The sequence below is a fragment of the Nicotiana sylvestris genome, chromosome 7, assembly GCF_000393655.2.
Source record: "Nicotiana sylvestris chromosome 7, ASM39365v2, whole genome shotgun sequence".
NCBI classification, from domain to species: Eukaryota; Viridiplantae; Streptophyta; class Magnoliopsida; order Solanales; family Solanaceae; genus Nicotiana; species Nicotiana sylvestris.
In genome coordinates this window covers 5,575,872-5,596,620 of record NC_091063.1, presented here as the reverse complement: position 1 = coordinate 5,596,620, position 20,749 = coordinate 5,575,872, and the positions used below count along the sequence as shown (strand labels likewise).

The window sequence follows — 20,749 nt, the reverse complement described above, 5'->3', positions numbered from 1 at the left end:
ATCTATTTCGTATTTCATATTTTATTTTATTATACATTTTTATGGTACTAATATATCTCCTGTTGCTTTTTTGAGCCGAGGGTCTCCTGAAAACAGCCTCTCTACCCTGTGGGGTAGGGGTAAGGTCTGCGTACATATTACCCTCCCAGACCCCACTTGTGGGATTATACTGGGTCATTGTTGTTGTATTATAAGTTCAACTGATCTACCGATTTTGCAGTTCAACAATGGGAAGAAAAGAATCACAAACTGCGTTGACAATTTTAACACTTCATAGTTCATATACAACACAACCTTAAACTGCACTTTGCTAAACACTACAGCAAATAAGAACCTAAAACTGACTGACAACTTTAGTGACTTTACAACTCAAAAAAAGGCAAGCAACAAAAAACCAATGCATCTGCCTATACCTGCATATGATCACACTAAAAGCCTTTTGGCCTAATAAAAATACCTCTCAAGTTAAGCATGAGAGGAGAAAAGAATAAATTGAACGGGACAACAAACTGAGACGGTTGTCCAAAAACAAGTGGAGAAAAATATACACTAGCCATTAAATGCAACAAGCGATGTAATTATATGCACAAGTATCTGCATGTTCCTTGATGTGCAGGAGAGCCAGCTCTCTGGAGCTACGCGAACATCCATCAAAGTCCATGTTGAGTGATATTCGGAAACCACCATCAACTAGAGCGTTGATGTAAAAATACAAATGCTGAATTCTCACGGATTAATGGAGGAGGTTCAACATCGGCAATGTCTACTTGTTGGATTGATTTGGAGATGTCATCCACGGAGAACGGGATGCTGCATCATAATTTAAGACAGGATATGAATTTGAGATGGTCAGTAAAACGTAAATATGTGCTAAATATTGAGAAATGAGTTATTTAATAAATGATACCTCGAGTCATCATCCAACAAAAAGGAACTGCTAACAGCATTATTGGAGTCTTCTGTCATCATAACTCTCATACTTGAAATAACCTATCAGTGGGACGGAAACAGAAACCATATAGGGAAATCAGGAAACAAGCAAACTGTACTATAACAAAACAAAAACTACTGAAGACCTACATCGCATTAAAACTGTAGGTGCAAGATCTTACATCTGAAGAAACAGTGTGGGTTCCGTATTTGTCATCCCAGTACATAGTGCTGATCCTATACAGTTGCTGTATGCTAAGCACCTAATAAAAAATAGCCATGTGAATTATAAAAGAAAAACAGCGAATGAGAATTCGATAAAGAAACAGGAATTTTTTTTCTTCTGAGAAGTAAAAGAAACAACCATATTTAAGGAACAACAAACTGGAACAAGAACAGAAGAGAAATATAGAACTAAGTCTCCTTACTGGACAAAGTTCATTAGTGATCTCATGCAATGTCTTTTTGGGCTTTTGATGTATAACCTGCAAGAAATTGAGGGGAGAAAGAGTCAGATAAAGGCACGTGATCATATGAAAGTTCGTTTTGCACAAAGACACTAAATTAGTTCTTACTAGGAATCCAACTGCTTGTCTAATGTGCTTCAACTCGTCCCATGCTGAGCCTACATACTGGACATGAAAATACAGAAGTAAGATACTGGATAGGAATTGAAAAGATACAGTGGAACATGCTTACTTCTTCAGTTGCATAGCAGCACCACTGTTCCAATTCAGCCAACCCAGCTTTCACAAACTCTCCATTACTGAACGAGCAACACTCCCGCCGCAAAAGGAGACTGTTTGTAGAGAAAGTTAAAACACAGATACATAAGAAGGTGCCAATGTGCCAAATAAAATATACTTAACGTACAGAATGCACACAGATTTTACAGTCCTTAAAGGCCTGTAGTTACCTGTTGAAAAGTTGAACATTGATAAAGGAGAATATTTGAGTGAAAACCTTCCGAACCAAGAAAGGAGGAGCCTACATGGGTGGAGCAATGGAAACACATAAACATCAGGGAGACAAAATGACTATTGCTATTATATAGCTCTCCAATTTTTAACTTACATAGTTTGCTTTCATCATCATCAAGTAGTTGTTCAAACTTTTCACAATGCTTTGCCAATGAGCAAATAGAGCTTGCTGGGCAGCAGCATTAGCTTGGGATCTTCCTTTGACTAAACTTGCACGAGATGTTCTCGGTGCCTGCAGACATGATGCAGATAATGTTCCTACAAATTAACTCCTTCCCTCTTTCTCTCGGCAGCAAAATATTCTCACATTGGGAGAGAACATAATAAACATAGGTAACACAATGACCCAAAGAGAAAAGTGGTGCCTTTATATAAATTTTCAGCTTCAAGGCATAGTACTAAACCTGGAAAGATCCACTTGTTCCAACACCCTAGGCTTGAAGACAAGTATCCTCACTAGCCATTCTCGGGAGCTCTACTGATGATTGGGGATTTGTCTGATTTATTACTTTAGTGATTTTATTATTTTAATAGATATTAGAAACTAATAACTCTGCCGTGCAGAGACATTCAAGAGCTCGTGTGCTGCATAATTTACAACACATTAACTTTCTTAAGTGACAATCAATCTGTAAGATTTTGTTGCTTTAACACTTGACTGGTTCAAGCATCAGAGAACTTCTCAGTGGTACAATGCATCAACCAATCCAAGTCCTAAAACTTCCACAGTTTATCACATCATACTACCTTAAGCGTAGGGACTTGCTGAAACTACACATCGAGCAGTAAACATTCTATTTCATAAGCTTGCTTGGACTTGTGGCATAAGTAGCACATACAAAATAATGTACCTGAATACATAGCCCAAGCAATGGGGAGATCTCTTTCTTCAGATTGTCTCTTATCATTCCATATATTTTCTCCAAAAAGGCAGTGAGCTGCTGCTTGAACAGCAGTGCAGGATATTTGGCCTCAACATGACGTAAGTCATCCAATCTCCCAAGCATACGCCCATTGAGAACTGAAAGTCCAGCACTCTGGGGAGAACCTCGTAAGCCCTACATAAATATTAGAGGTAGCAGAGGACAAAAATAACTAAGACATGACTTATAAATTGGGCAAATGGCTGAAACTGAAGAACTTAATATAAATCACAGAGCTCATACTTGGGACATCCTCCCAAACAAAGAAGCTGAACTGGTTCTCCGCCTCTGCGGAGTCAAACTAGCAGCCCCGCTAGCTTTAAGTGTTTGTTGAAGCAGCATCAATAATGTGGACGTATTGCATAACCAGTATGCTAATACATCATTATTATCTGGGACCTTTAATGAAGAAGTTTCAGAAATTAATTGTCTTAGATTTATAAACACAAAGTCAGAGAAAACTTGAATGGTACAACATTACCAAAGTAATAAGCTTTCTACCTCGATGGCTGAAGCAATGGTTTGTATTATACGGTCAAAAACACTAGTTCTTTCAACTTCGAAGGACCTCCAGTGGAGCAGACATTTGTATATGAGACAAGCTGCAATTGGTTTGCCTCCAGAAAAGCCCAAATCTTGTGAAATGCACTTAATCAGCAAGTCTTGGTTCTCCTGTAAAAAAGATAAAATTGTACAAAAAATATTTCTGAATTTAACTGTAACATTATGATTAACAAGCATAAGCGATCTGGTAATTCTTTGGGGCAAGCAAGCAGACCACGCACCTGCTGCTTTTCATTTAGAGACTTCTGTGGTTTCTCCTCAGATGCAGGCTCCTTTGGACTTGCTACAGCAAGACTCATATCCTATGCCATATAATAAGCATATACATTAAAATAGGGCATATGTTTAATTCACGTCAAAAGTGAAAATAACAGTCTGACCATTGAACTTACAGAATTAGCCTTCGATTCTCCGTTTATAGCATTTCCATTCTCCGGAGTCCTCTGAAATTTCATCGAGAGTAATTATCTATAGCATCTACGGTATTAAGAAATTCTACTCCCTCAAATAAACTCTAATAAGATAAGAATCGGCAACTATTTGTGCACCTGTATAATAGTAGTCTTTGGCCGTGCAGATAAAGTTTTTCCAGTTGGTGACATGGTCAAAGCTTGTTGACGAAGCACTTGGTTCTCCGATTCCATATTGGAGAGCTTCTCTTCAAGCCTGAAACAAGAAACAAAGAAAGAGTAGATGAAAGAGACAGCGACAGAGACTTGTGCATGTCTGGGAAGTCCCAGTTCACAAAAACGTGATGATTAAGGATGCAAGTCTACTATTATACTGAAAGGTTGGTTGTTCATAGCTCAGAAATCGTAAGAGCAATGCTCATAATAATTTTTAGGTTCAATCAGAAACCAAAAATGACCAGAACCGTGGGAAAGCTATGCAACTTCTGCTGTATGTTTGATCACAAGACTCTTAACTATCAGGGTCACTCTAAGACAATCAACCCATAACAGGAGGCGGATAAGTTGATTCCCTCACAGACACAGTCAATATTCATATACAAACCTCTGCACTGAATCTTGAAGCTGATCTACTTTTCGCTCAGCATCTTCTAGTTTGTTAGCCAGCTCTGAATTTCTGGCCACTGCATCCCTGGAAGAATCTCTAGCCTCTTCTGTAGCTTTCTTTTCTGACGCCAGCAAAGCCTGGATGATTCGTGAAAAAACTTTTCAACCAAGAGAAACATAGAGATAATCTTTATGTGTTCTTTTATATAAAAGTATGAACATTTTAAAATCAACGTTTTAATGGGACTCATTTTTAGGTTAATCCCTCCTCATAGGCCAGCTCAGAAGTGACTTAAGTATGAACTTCAAGGTGGAAAAAGAACTTTAGGAGTACACTTGAAGAAACTATGATTCTGAGTATTCTGCAACACTGAAGTCAAGCACATTCAAGAGATTCAGGGTTTATCCAGAAGGATGGATCAAATAACGGCGCTCCAATTATCTTCTCTTTTTTTGGTAACCGAGAAATCCTCGAGGGCAAGAGGGGCACTGTAGGGCCTGCCCTTCTCCACTTAAATGCCAGGCGTTTCTCTATGACAGGGTTCAACCCCTTGTAGCTTGCTATCCTGCAGGCGCATTTGCATTGAGGGGGGTTGTTGAAGAGACAATTAAGTAAATAAAGTGTGCTCTCTCTAGAAGCTTAAGCTTTTAGATGAGATGGTCACGTACTTCAACATGATAAATGGACCTTGGCCTAACTCAACCCCAAAAGCTAGCTCATAAGATAAGGATTGCCCCAGACCATATAAAGAGACCAGAAAATCCTCATCCCACCGATGTGGGACTCAACATCCCCCCATGCCCAGGCCTGCGAACCGGAGCGTGGACAACATAAATGGGGGCTCCAACATCGCTAATAATAAATTGAGATGGGTCTGGCTTTGATACCATGATAAATGGACCTTGGGCCTAACCCAACCTCAAAAGCTAGCTCATGAAGTGAGGATTGCCCATGACCATATAAAGAGACCACGAAATCCTCATCCCACCGGTGTGGGACTCAACGCAAACTACTTGTAGAATTGGATGATTTTTGCAAGGGGGATTTACTTATCATGGTCAATGAGTCACTCACAAAGAAAATAAAACAATTAGTTGGCATGTTTTGCTAAGTTTAGCAGCCAACCATGCAGATTATAATCCTTGGGATATTGGAAATCATACCTTCAAATTCTCTACTTCAGCTGACAGGGCATTTATTTTTTCTGTGTCTTGAACTATAACTGGAGTCTCCTTGATGACTGGAGGTGCTTCTTCAATTGCTCTCCGTGCCGCTTCCCGCTCTTGGACTACTTTAGCATTTGCTTCTTCTACTTGCTTTTGCATTGCATGCAGTGCCTCCTGTAGCTTTGCAACTTCTTGGGCCTTAGCCTCCTCCAGCTCAGTCTGCAGTAATCCAAAGTACAATGGTGTCATAGTCAAGGAAATGAACCAAGAGGAAACTTTGCAAAGAATAAGAAAAACTTACCCTGAGTCGTTTCTCAAATTGCAACCGCCATGTAAGTTCTTCCACTTTCTTCTCGAGCTTGTCCTTGGCTTCTTTGAGAGCACCTGTTTCCCTTGCAGCCTGCATACATATATCTCTCATTAACAATGATCTTCCTTCTCTGAACAATATGACCACATTACTAAAGAAATAATCACAAAAATACATAACAAACCATTTTGAGATTTCGAAGCTCCTTCTTGGCAACCCGTCGCCTCCAACCACACTGAGTGATAATGGCAGCTCTCTGAAGACTCCTGTAATAAGAATAAGCGGCATGGCAACGCAAATGCGCCTGCATGATAGCAAGCAAATCATGTATCAGCTATTTTTTTCTTGAAAATTTCAAGATTTCATGTACTTCTTCACTAAATTATAGGGAAGATCAGAAGAGTGACAATAGCAGTAGAGAGATTAGCACCTGTATTTTAATTGCAGCTTTGGTGTGCTTCCGGTATCTAAATTCATTGCGAGAAACCATTGCTCTCATGCCTGTTTGCAAGGTAATTGCAGAAGAATGCAGTGTTGTATACGCTGTGTGTGCAACATAACATCTGAAGTTCTTCTGTATCTTCAGAGCAGCTGCTTCACGTCTCAGCTGTTCATACAGTTTGCAGGACAGCATAGCTGACATTTACGACATAGGAATCACGATAGCACTACTATGTCATTAATAGTTACAAGAAAAAACATTGACATGTCAGCTGATAAGAGAGTAAACAATTTTTCCTCAGACAAGACTAGCAGAGTAAAGATGAAACCTAATATGCACTTTTAATAATAAATTGGAGTAATTGACATATGTTTTCAAAGTTTCCTTGCCAAGAGAACTCTTGAAACCAGTTGATTTCTCAATGCTAGCTCAGTTTTTGTATCAACTATACCAAATTAGAGCTTTTGAAGAGGTGGGAATAGGATTTTATGCGATTAGGGCGTGTCTTTTGTTTTTGATTAACTTTTGGTGCACCCACAATGAGCTTCCTGTTAGTATAGATGGCTGGTGTCTTTAGTAAACAACCATATTTTTGTGTAGGTCCCCTACATTTTTTTATACTTCTTTTATCCGAGGTTTTCCCCCTCATCAACAATAAACTATTAGTACTAACAAAAACAAATGAGTAAATAATAATGTGTAAATTGAACCACATTGGAAAAGCTTTTGAAACTTGAATAAAGCACCAGCGTGAATATACAAGCATCATTAATCATATAAATTCCTTAAAGTTGGTTTCAAAACACCATAAAAATGTTAAATGTATGTTAAATATTAGAAAATCAAAGTCAAAATGTAAAGGGAAGCTAAAGCTACTCTCCCATAGGCCAGCCGCCAGTCCTAAAAACATGCTTCTCAATGAAGTAGAGTCCTAAAAACATGCTTCTCAATGAAGTAGGGAGTCAGATGAAAGAAGTTTCAGCTATCTGAAATGTAGGATTCCAAATGACTGATATTGAAACATACCTCGCCAACATGATTGCAACTGAATAGCAGCATGACGCAACACAACAAATTCTTTTCGCGTAATATATGTACGGATTTGTCTTTGAATAATTTTTGCTGCATTTCCAAGTACCTCAGCTCTTCTGGCGTCGAGCTCAGCCATCTGTCCAGCCCGCAAAAAGACCTTTGTCTTTCCTATCTGTAAAGACAGGCATCAGTTAATGTAAAGACATCGAAATGTCTCTGCACATTTCATGATGCCCATGAACAATATAAAGAACTTGTCTATTACTTCTCTAGCCTAGATATTCTCTTAGCAATCCAATGAAAAACCTACTCTAGTTGGAGGATGAGCACATCTGGTTTAGCACGATATCCAAAATTTACCTGATAGCCCATAAGTCCCATTTTGTCTAGAATCATCTGGCATGCAACCTTGTCATCATAGCTGGAAAAGGGATTATTATAGATATCAGAAAAATCAGAAAGAAACTGATGGGGAAGAAGGAAATTCACAAATGAAAACAGAAGTTTCAGTTAGAATCGACACAAGACGAGTCTGGAAAACTTACCTTCCAGCTAAAACTTCTGGAGCCAGAACACCAAATCTAAGAAGAAACTCATAAAATGTACGTCTAGTGGGATATCCAGCACAGCTGATTCTAATAGCTTCTAAAACACCCTAGAATAAAAAGAACTTAGGTAAGGGCAAGAAGAAGTAATGAATCCATTACATTTGCATGCACAATGATGAAGCATCAGTAGACACTTACACCACATCGCAATTGCTGGATCACGTTCACATTCTCGAAAATACAAGGCTTAAGGACATTATTAGGCTTCACGCATCTGATGTAGTGAGGCTCTGTTGAACTTAATGTTTCCATTAAAGATTGCAGTTGTAGCTGCATTCATGTAAGAAAAGGCTTCAGAAGACTGAAAACTATTTTTATAAAACATATATACTGCAATTCCACATACTCTAATGAATCAATTTTGCTAGAACAGGGACACAGGGAGAAAACAACAAAACAAATACAGAAGCACTATAACACAACACCATAGAAGAAACATGAATCGTTTGGAGATAACAAAGGGAATATTGCGGGAAAAGAGGTGGAGATGGAGGTGTCCAAGCATGAAAAACCACAATGTGCTACGGTAAAAGGTAGCATATGAGTATCAATCAAATGATGTATGGACCTAGTACTTACTCTAATAGGAAGTACTAGGCATACAATTGAATAAGAATGGACGGCAAAAACGTCAGAAATTCCGCGGTAAAGCACAATTTACACTGTAATTCCACATGATTCCTGCACATATCTGAAGCTCCTAGTTCACAATAAAACCAAAAGCAAAAGCTTCTCTTAGACATTTTTTTATAAGTAGCTTCTCTTAGACATAAACATACATTAGTTATTTTCATCCTCAAGAACCCCACTTGTGGGAATACACTGGGTTTGTTGTTGTTGTTGTCATCCTCAAGAACCTTATTCATGACTGAAATGTTTGCCAAAATATAAGTCTTGCTTATACGCTAGGCAGTTCTGTCAAATTAGTTTTTGATTTTACAGGGTCAACATGGATCAGCCATTTGTTACTTAAAGCCATCAATAAAGTAAGCATACTCGTCAGTCAGAGAGAAAGGAAACTCGCAGAACAGGAAACCTAGATAAGAAATCCATACATCTAATTAAGCTTAATAAAGGGCAAGAAGAGAGATTTTTCTAGCGGTGAGACACACAAGCTTTTTAATTGTTTCTAAAATCTATATTAGCCAAAATACTTGATGGAGAAAAATGAATTAACCTTGAAACGTGACCCAATGGAGGAGAATTTGGACGATTTTGATGATTCTTCAGGTAGAGGAGGAAACAAACCCACCACAAAAGGACACTTTGAGGCCGTTAACAGAACCTGATGTTCTGCAACCACATAATCTTTATTCTTATCCAGAAACAGATCCGCTTGATATGTCACCTGCATATCATCTAGGACGCTTTAGCATTACATTGGAAAGATGAAAGTACAGATATTTCCAAAAAGACGAACTAGTCATCACCTCTCCAGCGTAATGAGATATCGTAAAATTCGTCCGTGAAAGTTTAGGTTTGATGAAACGCTTGTTTTTAGTGAATGTCTGGTACAACTTCTGAGCAAATGTTTCATGAGTAGATTTAGGAAACATACTGCAAGGACCAGTTATATGAACATAAATTATATCATAAGCTGGAGAACAAAAAACAGAAAAATAAATTACATAAGATATCTGAAGTAATTGATGACTAAGAAAATCAAGCACGCTTACCAGGCTTCATCTAACAGAGCGATAATTCCTCCAGGTTTCTGCAAGTTTTCAACTTCAGCTGTTACGATTTGAAGTTACCAAAAGACGGGCTAGAAGTCTAGAACTAATAACATACTATAGAATCACATGACAAGTTACTTTGTTCCAGACAAACGAAAGAAGAAAAAAAAGCATCAATAAACAATGAATCAAGCGGTTGCAGACCTTTTCGATCAGATCCAGCACGTCTTGGTTGTCAACAAACTCTATGTAGCTCCAGTTAATCTTTTCTTTTTCATATTCTTCTTGTTCCATCTTGAACACGTGCTGAAATCATAAGATGGAATAACATTAAAAAACCAAGACAACCTCATAAGCAAAGAGGTGCTGGTGCAAACGCATTACCATTATAATCATATAGCCTTAACAGATAGAAAAAAATAAGAAAATAGCTTTTAAAATGCAAGAATGAGATATAACCTGGTTAAAATGTTGTTGCAACTTTTCATTTGTAAAATTGATGCAGAACTGCTCAAAACTGTTTCACCCGGGGATAATGTTAGATAGGCACCAAGGTTTCAAGTAAGCAGCAGCAGAGGATATACCATACTGAAACGTTACCTGTTGGTTTTAAAACTCTCAAACCCATAAATATCAAGAACTCCGATTATGGACTTGGAGTTTGGATCCTGGCCGATGGAGATGTTTATCTTTTCCACAATCCTGGAGTCGATATACGAATTCTTTAAGAAACAAAAGAAGATAAAAATATGGAAAACCAAAGCAGTATATGTATACGTGTCTATACATGTCTTATGACAGTAAAAGTGACAGTAACATCAGGTATTTGACTTGCTTACCAGTCAAAAAGGCGAGAATAAACGGTTTTAGCCAAAGCATCCCTGCTACCCAGAGCAGCTTCTGGATCAAGAGTCCTCGTAATAACTTCCTCAGGTGTGACCATTACACGTGTAATTAGTGCATCTTCCAAGCTCTTGGCATCACACCTATCAATATTAGTCATAAGATCCAGAAGAATTAACAGATCCAAAATAAAAACATGCATTCAAGTTCAAAAGTAGAAAATAGACCTACTTGAGCAACTCTGCCGTCATATTGAGATGAAACCGAGACTGCTCATCCTTAATCACAGAAGAGTCAATCTCCTCACCTTTTGCAAATTCGACATTACCAAGATGAAGAATTGCGGCAACCACCCTGAAAATTGCATCCTGAACAAATTTTTGAACGCATTAGTAATATTCATGTTATCCGCTTTACAAATTAGTCAGGAGGAAAACTAACCTGCTCTTCCTCACTGATTCCCACTATATCCATAGCCCTTCTTGTTGCAAGATATTCATCAGCATCATTTACTCCATCCAATGCGTAACATTTGGACTGATTAAGATAGTGAAATGATTTTGGGTTCCCTAGTTTATATCTCTCTATCTCCTGCAAAGCGAAAGAATATCATAATTACGTGCGTCGTTAACATTAGATCAGCTAAACAGTTAAAGACAATCAAAAACAAAACAAGAAAACAAACATAGATACCTCAGCTGGAGCAGCACAAAGAAGATAAAAACAGTGGTAGTTTCTCTCAGGATTTGAGATTTGGCAGACACGAGATCTCTCCAGAAGGTAAGTTCGTATAGCTGCCCCAGATATTCTCCCACTCTTATCAAATTGTATCTCGACAAATTTACCAAAACGACTGAAAGGATTACACCATTTACATCACGACAAAGGATCAGTCACATTTCGAAACCATTAACAAAATTGCTGAAACAATTAACATCTACTGTGGTTTCAATTACAGAAGTTGCTAACCTTGAGTTGTTGTTTCTCACAGTTTTGGCATTTCCAAATGCTTCAAGAACGGGATTGGACTGTGTGTCAACAATAACATGAATTTTAGACAGTAATTTGATAGACTAAGCCCAGTTTCGTCAGAAACTACAAATGGTAGATATAAATTAAATTGAAAAGTCACTCTTACTTCTAGAACTTGTTGTTCTACAGTTCGACCTTCGACACCTGACCGACCCCCAAGATATGCAAGATAACGCATAAGCATCTTGGTAGTTTCAGTCTTACCAGCACCACTTTCTCCACTAACCAAAATTGAATTGCTTTTTCCCTCGTTGATCATTGCCCTGAAACCAAAATGAGAATAAATAAATGTGAGATATCATGCCAAAGCAATAAAAGAGGAACACACGTCAGAAAAGAACTCAACCTATATGCAACATCTGCAACTGCAAAAACATGCGGACTCAGCTCCCCAAATGCTGCTCCTTTATATTGTTCCATCATGTGAGTGTCATACAGATGAGGCAATCTTTGGAAAGGGTTTACTGCAATCAATATGTTTCCAGTGTACGTCTGGACAAAAGATAAAAAAAAACTAAGAAAACTTTCTCCGAAGGATGATAAATTCATGAAATACAACTAGTGGGTATCAACGATCAATTTGCATGATTACAAGGAAAATCAGATCTCTTACATAAATTTCATTGAGCTCATATCTAGTAGCCAGGTTTTGCAGAACTCCAGGTTCATGCAAATAGGAAAGCTTGGTCATATCATCTACACCTCCAGGAGGGGCCTCGGTATCTTTAGGGAACACTTTAGTGATATTTGCAACAACCTGAGATCAATAGTTCGAAACTATTACAACCTTAGATGTACAACCAAAAAAAAAATGCAAGAACTGATTTGCTGGTTGAAATGAAAATGTTTAAGCTTCAGGGACCGGCAGACTGCAGTGATCTGAAATGGTCCTCGAGAAAAGATATTCGCGTTTTGAATAAGTTAACGACTGCACGACTAGAGGAAGTACAACATAAAACTCGACGCTACAAGAAGAACATGATTAACAAAGTTACAGTCTAGATGAACCAAACATTCCCCGGAAGCCAATACGACGATAGAAAATCAAAATTAAAAAATTTACACCAACTTAAATTAGAGAACAATGATACTTTGGGTGCACAAAGGAGGTGACATGCAAACGTTCATGGAAACCAGAACTAATGCATCAAGCAACAAGCAATAATATTCAGAGAGATATTCGTGGTGTATATGACTATATGCAAAGAAAGCCACAAGATCAATATGAAAAGTTGTTCATCAGCTTTGGCACCCTATATATATTTTCGAAGTCATTTACAGTTGGATCATAACAAATAAAGGATTATAAGAAAGTAAAGAAGGGTCAACTCATCTCGGGACATGTAAGTAACTTGATTCATGATGATAGTCAAAAAGGCAAACTTCTACCATAGACCTGCCTCAAATTTCTCACATGAAGCATTTCACAGTCATTATGGTGAACGGCCGCAGGGGTTAAACTCGTGCATTCCTAGACCTCTTGAAGAATTTAACATATTGTTTGCATAGCTAAAACTGGGAAGGTGTTAGTTCTCAGTAACATATATTGGTCACAGTTCATTCTAAGAAAGGGTTTAATATGTTAGATAGGGCATCCTTGGATATATTGCATGCATGCATAGTACATACAAATATGCACACATACGACAGTAGCACGTCATATTTTATAAAGTACCTCTAGTAAAAGGAAACAATAGGCAGGAAATATTCCTCCCTAAATATAATACAAGAACCGAGTACTGAATACTACAAAATATTGATTGCACTAGTGAGGTCTGGCCAAATCCATTAAGAAGAGTAGAAAATATAAGCACATTAATTGATTTTCCCTTCAAACTGATACAAAGTATAACCCTTGAATAAATATAGCTGTTATAAAACCAAATACTCACTTCTTTCCCATTTGAGGTTTTAACATGAACATCTTGACCGTGTATTTTGATAACTTCTCCATCTGACCATGCCAATTTAGGGTCTTCCACCCAAACATGCGAACCGACAATTATGTTGACTGATGCCTGCAAAAAGGTATTTGCATGAGATACCAAGAGGACAATGATTACCATGCAATATCTCAGCCATTCTAATAAGACAACAGAAAATTTAATCTTTATAAATTGTATACGAATGAAATGGACCTGAATAGAGTGAAATGGATAGAGAGGATTCATAGATCCAATCCCAACTAATTTGGGATTGAGGCATCGTTGACTTAGCAATCGATACACCAGATTAGAGAATTCTTCAACAAAAGTCTTTAGACTATGTTCATGCTAATGCAAAGAGATTGAGAAACAAGGGAGGAACCGAGGAAGGGAGAGGAGGGGGTAAGTCGTCCAGTGTTGACTTCTTTTTTTAATATCACCTTTGTTTCAGAATCTAAGAGACGGGATAAAACAGACAAGAGAAAGCAAGACAAACTTGTGAAATTTATGCATGAACTTAAACCTCAGAATCCACCCTGAAATGGAATCATGCATCTAAAATAATACTCTCCTTCAGTGTTAGGCGTAGAGGTCGTAATCCTATGCTCTATCACAATACAAAAAAAAATAGGAAATTTGAAAAGCAACATATATAGCTAAATGGACAGGAGTCGCCCCAAGAATGGAACTAGCCGTCTAAACTTCAACTTTGAGTACAACTTTTTTCTTCTCTTTGAAGAGGTAAGGTAGGCTTAAATTTGAATACAATTAAGCACCTTACATGTCTAAAAGGACATATCGTAATTATCAAAGTGAAGTTAGAAGAGAAAACAATAGCACAACAAAATATATTTTGTTTCATAGAGAGAATGCCTCCACAAACTGAAAATTGAAATGAAACGCTTCAGCTACAGTATGTCATCTCGGCCACACAAGCTTAGATTACACGGTTAGCATAAGTTACGAGATTTTACATTGATCATCTTGAAACAAGCATGTCATTGCCACAGTTTCAGTTAAAAAAGAGCTATTATTTGGTTTGCACGACAATACTTCCATCAAAAGAATTTATTCCAATTTTATTCTTTCAAAGAAGAAATATCTTTGACTAAGATTTCTAAATGACATTTCTGTCAATTGAAATGAAAGCATTTCAATTTGTAGTATTCTTTTCATGTAGTCTCTAAATATCTACATGTTGTCTTCAACAAGTGAATCAATCCACGCCCAATTAGAGACAAAAACGAGTCAGTTGACTATGAAAAGTAAATAAAGAACTAAATTTTTTGGGGAGGGAGTATAGTGATAGAGATTGACTAGCATATAATTCAGGAGGTTGGGCTGACGACCAGCAAAGAAAAATATATCTAGGAAGCAGATAACTGATAATTTACCAAGAAACAAAAGTATTCAGCCAGAAGTGAACACTAGGGTTTTTAATCACTTTCAGTTGTCTCTGATTAAAGTCAATCGTGGCCCTAAAAAATGCAGCATCAGTTAGTGTTTCTAGGCACTAGAGAGAGTGGGATATGCAGCAATTAGTTCTGAAGTACTATTGAGTTCTAAGATGGCATGATATTGCCCACCATATTCCATGCATGTGTCTTCTACATGACCAGACTGATCTCTAATACCATTTGAGGAAGGGAGAGGGACTGAATTTAACATTTTCATTGAGTCATTTGTTCTCATAACATTGTTTGGTAAAGGGTACGTATAACAGAGGATGAGATTTACTTCCTCCTATTCAATTTTCGAGGGTTCAAAACTTGATCATTTACTTCAATCGCCTTGCCATTCCTAGATTAACAAGGGGAATGACTCTTGCACTTCCTTTATTTGTCCCTTTGCTTCCCTTTCTCTTTGAACCCTAAACAAACATAATGTAGTTGTACATGAAATTGTCATTTTTGACATATCATCCTAAAATGGTGAGATATACCTTATACCATCAAGGCATTATTACAGTATAACAAATTGGACCAACTCCATTTCTAGATTATCTTGTTAACTAAACCCATCATAAGAATAAGATAACATGGCTAAGCTCCGGGATGTAACTTCCTATTTACAAAGAAAACTGGAATCTTAAAACTAAGGATGATATTTCTGGAAAAAATCCCAGGAGAGGCAAAAGACTGCTGGGTGATTTCGTCCTATCTATGTAAACCTTGTCCAAATCTTGGTGGACAGAGTTACCCGATACTTGTGTTAATGGGAGATAGCAGGTACAAGTGGACTAGCCGAGGTGCATGCAAGCAGGCGTGGCCACCGCCATAATAAAGAAAAAATGGATGATATTTCATGAAAGATCATTAAAACTAATCAAATGTAAGAAAATAGCGAACCTTCCATTGCACTCAACTGAAGTATTTCAGGAAAAGATAGAAGTTGAACGGACACTTCAGAAATTTACTTCTCTGACTACTTTCTCTTTTTTTTTTTGAATGGGTTCCTTTATTTGACAACCTATAATCCTCTTTGAAGCAATGTTATGTTGTAATCTTCTTCAAAGCTAACGCAAAATTCTTTCTACAATGCAAATGTTATATCATTGATAAGAGTATAAAAGAAACATAACTCTTCTAATGTTGTTTTCTTTAACTTATCATCATATTATATTTATGCTACCTTGTTTCATTTATCAAATATTTCTGAAAAAATTAGTTCCACCTTCTCTTGTATGCACAAAGTATCTGAAAGATCACCTGCTCGTACAAATTTTGACCATAGGAACTTTTGGTACTTAGAGGCTAGAATGATGTCGAGGGCTTTAGACTGGTCGTAATGGTCACAGTCTTCCTCACAATAGGCGATGCTTCGATCCTAACTATCTCCTTCACCCTCCCATTTTTCTACGTGGCCAGCCCGGTGCACTAAGCTCCCGCTATGGGGGTCCGGGGAAGGGCCGGACTACAAGGGTCTATTGTACACAGCCTTAATCTGCATTTCTGCAAAAGGCTGTTTCCACGACTTGAACCCGTGACATCCTGGTCACATGGCAGCAACTTTACAAGGGTCTCATTTCCCTACGTAATTAAAAAAAAATGTTGAGTTGACTTCTATATGTCCTCTGTGTCAGAAGCATTGTGAACATATCACGGTGCTTTTACTTCTACTAGTACACATTATTCTAATATTGTTTTACTATATCAAAGTAAAATAGAATTAACTCTTTGTGCAAGTGATCAATACACATAGTTATTTGCTTAGTGTTTTTCTTTTATTAAACAAACACACACTTTTTACATTCATATTAAAATGTCACTGTCCTTGAACTGGCAAATGATATTTTAATCAATTTCTTCCTTTTCTACTGCCTCAAGAAATCCCATGATATATATCTACAAATATTTCATCTTATCACCCATGCCTCAGTCATTTTCACAACTCAATTTAGGACCTATGCGATAACACAAGGAGACTCTGCAAGAGATCACATGTCGTAGCTGCATGTGACATTGGACAACCTTGATTTCAAAGCAATGAGGTGCTACATATGTTGATTTATTTTGGATGATTCAAAATTTTACTTTTTGATAATAATAGCACTACCTTGTTTTGATAAGGAATAAAAAAACGCACTACCTTTTTTTTGAAAAGATGTAATCCATTCTCTTTTTTTCATAACCGAGAAATTCCCAAGGGCAAGTAGCGCAAGGTTCGAAACTCGATGGATAATGGGCATGTCCCTTTACCTTTCTTCACTTAAATATCAGACTTTTGTCGTGACGTAACCTAACCCACACATCACATGTTGTGCTCTTACCACTAGACCAAAACCCTAGAGCAATCCACTTTTAAAGGACTAGTTTCTGGACACGTGCATTGCACGCGTGTTCCATATCAGTTGGTGCAAAAATTTTAAAACAATATAAACAATATTAAAACTTGTGCATACTTAGTAACATAAATTTGAAAGGAAAAAGCACAAGCTGAAATTGATGAATATAGTCAGCCTATTCGTATGACTCGATGTCACTATTATATTTTTTAGTTGTAGACACTAAACTAAAATGGTATAACTTTTTCTTATGCAGTTCTTCTAATATACCACATATTCAGCTTGGCAATTTTCTCAATTTTTTATATTTCACGAGTACATAGTTTTAATGTGAATATAAGGAATGTCAGATATGTTTGCAAGTTCTTCACATCTTAAAGTTTGTGCCTTGTCTTTTAGAAGTTGTAGCCTCTTTTTTACAGCGGCATACATATCAAAAAGTTATCGAATGAAAGTACTATCTCCGTCCATTTTTTGGTGAAGCACGTGACATGAAGCTTCTAATTTTACTGTTGATTCTAGACCTCATGGATATATTGGAAAATGACTTTTCTTCACTCTTCCTTTTTTTATTCAGCGATTTTCTTCACTATTTCATTACTCGAAATATAAATATATGCAATTGATTGCTAGAATTTCTTTCAAAACAAATCTTTCATCTTTTCTTTCTTTTTGTCTAAAGATCTTCTAAAGGTTTCATCTCATTGAATTACAAAATACTTTTGATTATCAGAAGGAAACGATTAACAAAAATAACCCATAGTCTTTGAATGTTTATCGCGGAGAAAAGGAAAAAAAATAGCTCTAGTAATGGAACCAGTCGTTTTTTTTCATAATTAGTCAAGAAAACAAAGCGTAAATTTATATCCAAAGGAGAAAAGAAAAAAAAAAAAACAATCAAAATAAAATATGGTAATCAAGAATAACTGCATCAGATTTAAGATCGCAGGCGTATAAATTATAGTCTACAGATATATGTGCTGAGGTTTCCTTTAAAGACCGGCACAATGAGACTTTGATCACATATATGATGAGGATAAGAGCAATAGAGCAGCCCACCATAAACTAAGTTCCCTGAGATTTCTTTACATGGGCGTTGTAATTGGAGTAGAGCAAAATTAAAAAAAAAAACAGAAAGAGCATGTTCTTCTAGGAAAAAGGGAGTTTCTAACAAAGAAGAGAAAATGAAAAATGATGAAGTAATTTGACACTTTGGTGTCTACTTTTATAGTGTAGTAACGTATGAGTAAAGACTATGCATAAATGTTAGTACTATAACCAGTAGAAGCTCATAGGACCAAACAAATAAAAGTTGGAATGCGAAACAATGCAACTGATTTTTCATTTATTTTAATTTAATAGAAGGCATTTTCTTACTCATGGGCAAAATTATCACTTAGTTATTAATGGGTATATTTGTAAATCAACTTTTAACTTGGGGTCCTCCCACTTTTAGTATTATATGATGATATGATAGTATAATATGATATGATGATATATCTAATCTTTATTAAGAAGTTGTGATCCAATCCTTTAGATATATCTAATATTTATTAAGAAGTTGTGATGCAATCTTTAAAGGATACACCTGTTATTAAAAAGGCATGTTAGTTATCTCTATGAATACCTATTCCACTAGCCAAAATATCAGATATCTTGTGTTTCCATGTCTTCATCTTTTTGACTCTTCATATTGTCACTCTTTTCAAGAGTTTCTTTTTTCTTACTTCATCCTAAATTCAGACAAAAGCTGTTTTGAGATTTAAGAGTTCTCCAGAACTTCCATCCGATTGCATATTAGAAGATTTCTGAGTGGTTTGCCGTAATTTGGGAGCAGGACGTCACTTTGTTATTTGCACCTTAGTAGCGACGGTAATCTACTCTTAAGAAAGCACCTTCCATAGCGTGCCTCGAACCATTTTTTCTTTCCAAAACTCTAACTTATCTTTTATTAAATAATTGTTACATCTTATTTATATTAAATGTTTTTCTCAATAGTACTTTTATCTCTAATATTGTCCAAAGACATATGAAACCACTAACCAGTTAAAGTTTAATTTTGAAACCCAAAGTTGTATTTATTTTGCCACATTCACTTCTAAAGTTGAAACTGCATTTTCCAAATTTCAGCTCCTCAAAGTAACACAATAGACAGCCTCCTAATTAACACTTTATGAAACCTCTTTTAACTTGCCGATTGCTACTACTGTCTGCAACCTCTGCTATTCAATACTAGTAAAACAAATTACTACTAATCAGTAATTCATTCTACTGTTTATCTTTTTCCGACATCCAATTTCCGGACTGGGAAAAAAAGAGAGGATAAAATCAAATTTCAGAAATGAGTTAAAAAAAAATTGTATTAAACTAATCCCTGGATATATAGCACAAATTTCTAGTCCTAATAGACATACAAACACACCATCTTCAGTCCAGTTCCTATATATTTCACGCATGCACAAAAAAATACACTATTTCCTAACGATGTCCGAATTAAATTTCGTCCACACAATAACATCAAAATAAATACTAAATATTAATCCACAAAATTGACTTTGCGCTGAACAGATTTGACTAAAGCAACAAGCAATCACTCTGAACGAAATGAAACATAGCAAACGGAATGGAACGACAAGGAACCGAGTCGTTTCAACGGAGACTTACCATTGACGAGTTTTGAACTATCGATCTCTTGCTCTCCAACTCATCAAGGCAAAGAGTAGTGAAATTTTGACTCGCTGAGTCAGATCGGGCTCCTTAAGTTTCAAAAATCCCAGCCGAAGTAGCAACGACGTTTATGACGATAACAAAGAGGAAGAAGAAAACAAAGCTTGCCTCCGATGAATCAGCTTGTGGTAAAGCGAAAACCTTTTCCTTTTGTTCCTCTCTCTATATATATATAAACACAATTCTTATACGTATATATGTATATGGTTCCGTATTTCTGTATATATATATGTGAAAATGAAAGTTGAATGAAGAAGGAAATGGATAGTCTTTCTCTCTCTACAAACTTTTTTCTTTTTCTAACTTCGCAGCGCTATGGTATGAATCTCTCTTTCTCTCTCTAGAGTTTGAAGTTTTACTTGTTTTTGTTTAATTTTTTTTGTATTTATTTGGAATGAATTAATTTTATTTGCTGTGTTCCCGATCAGCTAGGGTGGTGGGACCCCACTCCTTCCTATACGCAAGGCTGTATTTTGGAAAATTTGTAAGAAGGGGGACTCTAAACACAAAAACCGACAATTTAGGGGGCGGATTTCTGACACTTATTTGTTTGTTGTTTTTGGGCATCATATTCCATTCATTTTACGGTGTTTGCCATCCGTTTTGGACAAATTCGAACGTTACTGGCCTCCCTACTATAATTTGAATTATTTGTACTACTACTTCCTTTTATCTTGGATTTTGAACCAAATTTATAAGAGCCCCTTTGGACATAAAGAATATTTTAACTTTTTTTCGAAAATTTTTCACTATTTTTTAAAATTAGTGTTTGGCCATAAAAATTTTAATT

At 36.6% G+C, this 20,749-nt stretch overlaps 1 protein-coding gene across 1 annotated transcript; it reads right to left on the bottom strand.

Annotated features, from left to right (window-relative positions):
• Positions 1-234: 234 nt before the first annotated feature.
• Positions 235-20,320, bottom strand: LOC104247139 (myosin-17-like). Its single transcript, XM_009803094.2, has 39 exons — positions 19,897-20,320; positions 13,416-13,541; positions 12,137-12,280; positions 11,870-12,015; positions 11,630-11,786; positions 11,461-11,519; positions 11,185-11,344; positions 10,933-11,082; positions 10,723-10,859; positions 10,488-10,634; positions 10,249-10,350; positions 10,108-10,165; positions 9,853-9,954; positions 9,649-9,686; positions 9,403-9,529; positions 9,150-9,320; positions 8,111-8,242; positions 7,910-8,019; positions 7,725-7,785; positions 7,359-7,536; positions 6,321-6,526; positions 6,075-6,194; positions 5,882-5,980; positions 5,578-5,799; positions 4,412-4,551; positions 3,946-4,063; positions 3,790-3,840; positions 3,619-3,699; positions 3,335-3,505; positions 3,077-3,232; positions 2,762-2,968; positions 2,005-2,142; positions 1,847-1,917; positions 1,630-1,729; positions 1,506-1,562; positions 1,359-1,415; positions 1,113-1,193; positions 908-990; positions 235-810 (listed from the first exon to the last, which is right to left on the bottom strand). The coding sequence occupies exons 1-39, from the start codon at positions 19,897-19,899 to the stop codon at positions 687-689; spliced, it is 4,590 nt and encodes a 1,529-aa protein (XP_009801396.1). The 5' UTR covers positions 19,900-20,320; the 3' UTR covers positions 235-686.
• Between the last annotated feature and the right edge of the window lie 429 nt (positions 20,321-20,749).